Source organism: Henckelia pumila, chromosome 4 (assembly GCF_033568475.1).
Source record: "Henckelia pumila isolate YLH828 chromosome 4, ASM3356847v2, whole genome shotgun sequence".
Lineage (NCBI taxonomy): Eukaryota > Viridiplantae > Streptophyta > Magnoliopsida > Lamiales > Gesneriaceae > Henckelia > Henckelia pumila.
This window is the reverse complement of record NC_133123.1, coordinates 31,905,543-31,913,911: the sequence shown is the minus strand read 5'-3', so window position 1 is coordinate 31,913,911 and position 8,369 is coordinate 31,905,543. Positions and strand designations below refer to the sequence as shown.

The 8,369-nt window shown below is 36.4% G+C and overlaps 1 protein-coding gene across 1 annotated transcript; it reads left to right on the top strand.

Moving 5' to 3' along the window:
- Window positions 1-7,119: 7,119 nt before the first annotated feature.
- On the top strand, window positions 7,120-7,823 carry LOC140865970 (large ribosomal subunit protein uL24z). The gene has a single exon (XM_073270820.1). It carries the CDS (start codon window positions 7,180-7,182, stop codon window positions 7,618-7,620), a length of 441 nt encoding a protein of 146 aa, XP_073126921.1. The 5' UTR covers window positions 7,120-7,179; the 3' UTR covers window positions 7,621-7,823.
- Window positions 7,824-8,369: the final 546 nt, after the last annotated feature.

Below are 8,369 nucleotides of genomic sequence, written 5' to 3'. Positions count from 1 at the left end.
TGAGAAGACTGTCAAGGAAAAGGAGGTTCTGATGAACAAGGCACACAGTACTATAGTATTGTGCCTTGGAGATAAACCACTACGTGAGGTGGCCAAGGAGACATCTCCAGCTACGGTATGGAACAAATTAGAGAACCTCTATATGAAAAAATCGTTAGCAAATAGATTATACATGAAGCAGAGACTCTATTCCTTCAAGATTCATCAAGAAAAAGAGCTGGATGAACAAATAGATGAATTCATTAAAATTCTTGATGATCTGGAAAATCTTGATATAAAACTTGAAGATGAGGACCGAGCACTGATATTATTGAATGCACTTCCTAAGTCTTATGAGAATTTCAGAGACGCAATGTTATATGGAAGGGAGCAATCAATAACATTGGAAGAGGTGCAGTCGGCAATACAATCTAAGTAGTTACAGAAGAAACTCAAGATTGTTATAGAATCCAAGGGGGATAGTCTGGTTATTCGAGGAAGATCTGAGAAAAGAACAAATAGAACAAAGGATCATAGATCTAGATCTAAAAGCCAGACAATGTTTAAGTGTTTTCACTGTCATAAGGAAAGACATTTTAAAAGGGACTGTCCTGATAGGAAATATAAAGCTAAAAATGAAGGGGAAGCTGCTGTTGTAGCTGATGGTTATGAGAATGCTGAAGCACTGAATGTAACTGAGCAAGATCAAATAAACGAGTGGATATTAGACTCGGGATGTTCATTCCATATGTGTCCTAATAAGTCTTGGTTTGAAACCATTACAGAATCTGAGGAAGGGGTGGTGTTACTTGGTAACAATAAAGCTTGCAAAATTAAAGGTATTGGGACTATAAGACTAAGGATGCATGATGGAACAGACAAGATCTTGAAAGAAGTTAGACTGGTGCCTGAACTAAAAAGGAACCTGATATTTCTTGGCACCCTGGATTCACTTGGTTATGTGTTCAAATCAGAAAGGGGTACAATAAAGGTATTGAAAGGGTCCCTGGTGGTCATGAAAGCAATAAAGAAGAATTCTTTATATATATTACTGGGCAGCACAGTTATTGGAGGTGCAGAAGTAGTACAAGAAAGAGTGAACAACACACGACTATGGCATTTAAGACTTGGTCACTTGAGTGAAAGTGGTCTACAGGAATTAGCCAAGCAAAATTTATTGGGTGGTGATAAGATCACTGATCTGGATCTTTGTGAGCATTGTGTATTAGGCAAAGCAAAAAGGGCAAAGTTCAAACAGGCAGTTCATACATCAACTAAACCATTACAGTATGTTCACTCTGATCTTTGGGGTTCATCAAAAACAGAAACAAATGGATGAGGTAGATATTTCATGTCAAACATAGATGACTTTACAAGAAGATTGTGGGTCTATGTCCTAAAAACAAAGGATGAAGCTCTGAGCAAGTTCAAAGACTGGGTTCAGCTAACAGAAACTAAACGAGACATGAAAGTGAAGAACTTAAGGACAGATAATGGTTTGGAATATTGCTCAGAGGAGTTTGCTCAATATTGTAAGTCAAGAGGGATCACCAGGCATAGGACAAACCCAAGAACTCCACAGCAAAACGGATTGGCAGAAAGAATGAATCGAACTTTGCTTGAAAGAGTAAGGTGTATGCTGCTTTATGCTGGTCTTCCAAAGTCTTTTTGGGGTGAGGCACTGTCTACAGCATGTTACTTAATAAACAGAAGTCCCTCTAGTACGATAGACTCAAAGACTTCTATGGAATTATGGAGTGGAACACCATCAGATTATTCAAAGCTCAGGATCTTTGGTTGCTTAGCATATGCTCATATCAAACAAGATAAGCTGGAACCAAGAGCTTTGAGGTGTGTTTTCATAGGGTATCCTGAGGGAGTCAAAGGGTATAAAGTATGGAACATGGAGCCTACTGGTACAAGATGTTTCAATACCAGGGATATCACTTTTGATGAAACAAGATTAGGATACTTGGTAAACAAAGAACTGGATGTACAAGAAGAGGCTGCTATGAAAGAATCTCAGTCTGAGGTGGAGCTTATGAAGTTGAATTCCTCAAAGGAAATTGAGAAACACTCTGAAACAGTGCAACCAACTGATGATGTGTCAAGCAAGGAAGATTTAAGCACTTATGAGCTAGCTAGGGACAGAACAAGAAGAGAAACAAGACCTCCTCAATGACTTGGATATGCATATCTAACATGGTATGCATTAACTATAGCAGAACAAGTGGAACAAATTGAACCATCTAATTACAGGGAAGCAGTGTCTGGAAAGCACAGAGTGCATTGGTTAGAAGCAATGAATGATGAGATCAACTCATTAATAAAGAACAACACCTGGAAACTAGTCACCAGACCAATGAAACAAAGAGTGCTTGGATGTAAATGGATTTACAAAATAAAAAGAAGCTGGAAAACCATATCACAAGCAGAAATTTAAAGCAAGATTAGTTTCTAAAGGTTATGCTCAAATTGAAGGGATTGACTTCAATGAAATATACTCTCCAGTAGTGAAACATTGCTCAATAAGGATAGTTCTTGCAGTTGTCACTAAACTGGATTGGGAGCTAGAACAGCTTGATGTTAAGACAGCTTTCTTGCATGGTGAATTAGAAGAGATTATCTACATGAATCAGCCGGAAGGTTACATAAAACCTGGAAATGAAAACAAAGTGTGCTTGTTGAACAGATCTTTGTATGGCTTGAAACAAAGCCCTCGACAATGGAATAAAAGATTTGATGATATCATGATGAAACTAAATTTTTTGAGGAGCAACTATGACAGTTGTGTGTACATCATGAAACAAGGGAAACAAGTGACACTACTTCTTCTACTCTATGTGGATGATATTTTGATAGCAAACAAAGATAGAAGGGAAATTCAAAGAATCAAGGACAAGTTAAGTTCAGAATTTGAAATGAAAGATTTAGGCGAAGCCAAGAAGATCTTGGGAATGAGTATTCTGAGAGAAAAAGAATTCAGAAGATTAAATTTGTCTCAATCAGATTATATGAAGAAGGTGCTACTGAGATTTAGTATGAATCAATCCAAGGAAGTAAGCATCCCAGTAGCACAGAACACTAAACTTTCTTCTAAGCAGGCACCCAAAACCGAGGAAGAAAGGCAAGAAATGAATAATACTCCTTATGCTAGTGGTGTTGGAAGTATAATGTATGCTATGGTCTGTAGTAGACCTGACCTAGCATATGCCATAAGTTTAGTTTCAAGGTTCATGTCAAATCCTGGAGCAGAACATTGGAAGGATCTTAAGTGGGTGATGAAATACTTAAGAAGAACATCACACTTGGGGTTAAGTTTTAAAGATCAAGGAAACAATTCAAATCCTATTGTAGGATATGTGGATGCTGACTTTGCTGAAAATTTGGACACAAGAAAGTCCTTAACTGGATTTGTGTTTACATTATTTGGAACAGCAGTTACATGGAAATCTACTTTGCAACCTGTCGTGGATCTTTCTACAACAGAAGCTGAGTTCATTGCTGTTACAGAAGCTATCAAAGCTATCTAGTTGAAGGGATTAGTCACAGAGTTAGGTTTTGAACAAGGACCTGTTGAAGTCTTCTGTGATAATCAAAGTGCTATCCACTTAGCTAAACACCAAGTTTTTCATGAACGCTCAAAGCATATCGATATCAAACTTCATTTTGTAAGGGATATCATATCAATAGGTGAAGTAGTGTTGAATAAGATTGATACAGAGGATAATCCTGCAGATGCATTAACCAAGCCACTTCCACTTGTCAAGTTTAAAAAATGTCTTAACTTGATAAGTGTAAACGAAGGTTAGAAGGAAGTAGTGAATGACGAGCACTCAGACAAAATAGAAGACAAGGTGGAGATTGTGAGAAGTGTGTCTTCGATTTTCTGGATCAGTCCTTCACTCATATCTTATTTGGGCTCAAGGATGTGGACTGGCCATCTATTGCTTTGGGCTTAAGTAAGGAAGCCCAATAGCTAACTAATACACTAACTGTCAGTTAGTTGACAAAAGCGGGGTTAGTTATATAATGGGAGCTATGAGATCGAAGAAAGAGATACAAATCAGAAATTGAAAATTACACAAGAAAGTACAAACTCTGTGAGACTCTTGTTCGAGAGAGAAAGAGTGATAGACGGAAGAGAAGAAGATAAACAGAGGAAGAACATCAAGCAATACAGATGAATATGAAGATAAGATATTCATTGATTGTATCGTGATTGATTTAATTCGAAGCTTTGTAATCTTGAGACTTCTGTGGGTAATCAATAAAAGTGTCTGGGTGTTTCGTCCGTGGATGTAGGTCACTTTGACCGAACCACGTATATTAAGCTTTGTTGATTGTTCTTTGCAGTATTGTGTGATCTCATATTGGTGTGGTTCTAGCTTAGATAATCTGTAGTGATTGAATCTTGTGTTCTGGATTTCAAAGTGATTTCTTGGTCTGCTGTTATTGATTTCATTGTTAACAATGATAAATCCCAATGTCATCGTTGTTCTATTTTTTTTTAATGATTTTTAGATCTACAGTGAGATTATAGGATCTCATATTCTCGTTAACCTTTCCATTCCATTAAAGTTATATCTTTGCAATTGATGATATATAGATCAGCTGTTGAAATCAGCCATGGACATGGTATAATGCACTAGTTCATACATTTAAGCAATTGTTATTGTTATTATTATCTCATGAGATCGTTGTTATGTCTTTTAATGACTATCATTTATTAGGGAAAAAAAATTGTTCATAACTATGATGGACAAGAGTCGGGACAGAATTTTGTGCATGATTTAACTAGACAACTGTAAAATTGGTGTCACTTGAATTTCGTTGCACGTTTTCCAAATATATAATAATAATATCACATGATCATAATTTGTTGTCATCCGACGGTAAGTGACGGTAAGTGATATCTTACTGTGCAGACACTACCTCAATGCACATTTAAAAATTAAAATCTATTAACATATATGAGTTATACTATTTTTTCAGTGAACATTATAAATATTGATAAATTTTAACTATTAAATGCATGATTGAAATAATATCTATAAAAATAACATTACTCGTGCCACTCGAATTTGTCGCCAATTTTCCAAATGTATAATTTATTATTATTGATCCCATCCATCCATCACCTAATTTTCCAAATGTATAATTTATTATTATTGATCCCATCCATCCATCACCTACAACATTGGAATTATCTGTCCCAACTAAAGTAAGTCTTTATATACTTTTCTTTCGTTTTTTTGAAAATGAGTTTTATTATTCGTGTGTTTAGGAGTTTTCACGGATCGTTTAACCGTTCGAACCAAATTGAAATCGAAATTCGGTTTAAACCGAAAATCGAACCAAAAATTCAGTTCGATTTTCGGTTTTTGATTTTTGGTTTTTTGGATTTTCGGTTCGGTTTGGTTTTTTCTCCTGCTTAACCGAACCGAACCTAACCTAACCTAACCGAAAAATCATTTTTTAAATTTTTTTAAATCATTTTTGCATTTTAAATCATTTTTTAGTAATAAAATATATAATAATAAATCTAAATAAATAACAAAAATAATTAAAAATTGAATTTCGGATAAAACCGAAATATTTTCAGTTTTTAACCGAACCGAACCGTTAAAATCGGTTCGATTTTCGGTTGCAAATTTTGGGTGAATTTCGGTTCCGATAACCGAAACTTCGGTTCAGTTCAACTCGGTTCGATTCGATTCGAATTAAATGAACAGCCTTAAATGTGCTTAAGGCTCAACATGTTTCCATCCTAGCGTAGCCATCTTTGATTATAAAATTAATTTTTCTTGATACTTATCTATTTGGTATTTGGAGACATAATTTAATTGGGCAACAACCAACAATGAAATGGACACCACCCCAATTTTATTGCAAGTGTCTCATTTCCATAATTTATTATGGATAGCACATAGCATTTTCGTGATTTATTACCATAGTACGTTTCCACTTTAATTTTGTGGGCTCTTTTGGAAATACGCCATTGCCGTAATTTCTCATGATGTGTAGTGGGTACCATTTATGGGAAGAGAAGATGCTACATGGAATTAGGAGGTAGATTCATCCGTTGGATTGGAGAAAGAAATATCCTATGTTAATATTGATGTGAGGTGAGGTGAGAAGCGAAATACATGAAAATCATGAGATAAGCATGTCAAGAATCCGTATTGATCACCATTTTTGTGAGATATTTTGGTGCGAACTAGTAACTACACCACAACATGTGAAATTAATCTAATCTGATTATTAGTCCCATACGGGGAATCCCCATTTACCACCATTTTTGCTTCAATTGTATGTGCCCTCAACACTGTAGGGTATAGTTGGTTCCTAACTCAACTACTAGCTACCTAATCAACTTAATTTAGGGGTAAAAAACAAGTTCATGTCACTCTCTAACACTCAATGTTTGTATTTTATATTTTGTATGATAATTCGAGAAGTCTGCCCTGCAAGGATGTTGTTAATTATTTTTAGAAAAATCTCATTCCAAATCATTATATATTATTTTCTCGATTTTTTTTTTACCAGAATATCTATTTGATGCCTACCTCGGCTTTACTTTTACTCATATATGCTGGGTGCTTTTTTTACTATAATAATAATAATAATAATAATAATAATAATAATTACTTAAAAAAACTTATCATGTAAGTTGTGACTTGTAACCTCTCATCTCAATTCAATGTCACACTTTCCAAGAAGAGATCAAATGGGGAATTGGGAAAAATGCTTTTTTTTTCCCTACTTGGTAATATTTGAAACTAAAAGGTATTCATATTTACGCAACAAAATATATTCATTTGAAAATATTATAACGAATTAAGATATTAATACCAGCAATATCATTATGTATAATAATTGTTTGAGAATGCCATTGGGAATAGGTATTAAATTAATTTAAAATAATATTAACATGAATCCACATATTATTATTTCACATTTACATGAGCCGCGGACTCAAATAAAAACACTTGGAGGGCCAGCCACCCATTAATACTCCCTTGTTTCCAGGAACTTCAAAATTCCGGATCCTAGACTATTTTTGTAGCCCAACTTTTGAAGCCCAATATAAACTTTAGCCCAGCCCAACCATGTAAGATAAATTCTCTAACCCTAACCCTCTACACAACCCGCAGCAGCACCCTCAGAAATCAGAAGGAACCATCCGGAAAACCCTAAATGAAGTTCAACCCCCGCGTCTCCTCTTCCCGGCGCAAGAGCCGCAAGGCTCACTTCACCGCGCCGTCGAGTGTCCGCCGCGTGCTGATGAGCGCTCCTCTCTCGGCTGACCTCCGGACGAAGCACAACGCCCGGTCCATGCCGGTCCGCAAGGACGACGAGGTGCAGGTTGTTCGGGGGACGTACAAGGGCCGCGAAGGTAAGGTGGTCCAGGTGTACCGCAAGAAATGGGTGATCCACGTGGAGCGAATCACCCGTGAGAAGGTGAACGGATCCACCGTCAACGTTGGTATTCACCCTTCCAAGGTTGTCATCACCAAGCTACGCATTGACAAGGATCGCAAGTCGCTTCTCGATCGCAAGGCTAAGGGACGCGCCGCCGCTGACAAGGATAAGGGAACTAAGTTCACCGCCGAGGATATCATGCAGACCATCGATTAAGAGGTCAATTATCCGAGGTTTTTTTTGGCGATATTGTTCTGCTATGGCTGTTGGGTTTCTTTTAGGACAATCATGTCATACTATTCATCTTTAATGGTACTTAATTTTGCTCTTTTTCGGATTTCAAGTCAATGCCGATAGTTTTGTTTCTTAGTTGTTGAACGAAATGTCTATTATTCTACCATGTCATTCTATCTTTGTTTGTTCATGTTTTCTTTAAAGCTGCGATTTTTTCTGCATTGACAACTTTCTTGAAAATGTTCTACTACCCAGTTCCACTATTGCATCTCCAGTCTTTGAGATTGCTTATTCTGATTTCATTTTTCATTTACTAGTTGTAAATGATAGTCATGAGACATCAATACTGGGATAAATGTTATTCCTTTGCGATTTGAATGCTAGGGTGTATTTTAGGTTTTTTCAAATACTGAGTATATAAATGAAATATTTAGGGTGTCTATTTGAACTTGACCCATAGGAAGATCCATAACACTACCAGCTTTTGGCATACAAGTGAGAAAACTAGCAGGGTTTCAGGACTAGATTAATGCGCTGGAGTTTGAACTCTGAAGACGAGAGAAGAATATGTATACTGATATGATTTTCTACAAGATGATGTGATTGAGTGGACTGCCTTTGAAAATCATTCTTGCTACTTCTTGAGAACCTTCCAGTTTTTTTTATCCTCTTCATTGCGCATAGAAAGAGCCCGTTAAATAGTTTTCCCCTTGACCTTTGAGAATCTTCGG

Bases quoted from the DNA above. Each gene is read 5' to 3' on its own strand.
- LOC140865970 (XM_073270820.1), top strand. From the start codon at position 7,180: ATGAAGTTCAACCCCCGCGTCTCCTCTTCCCGGCGCAAGAGCCGCAAG.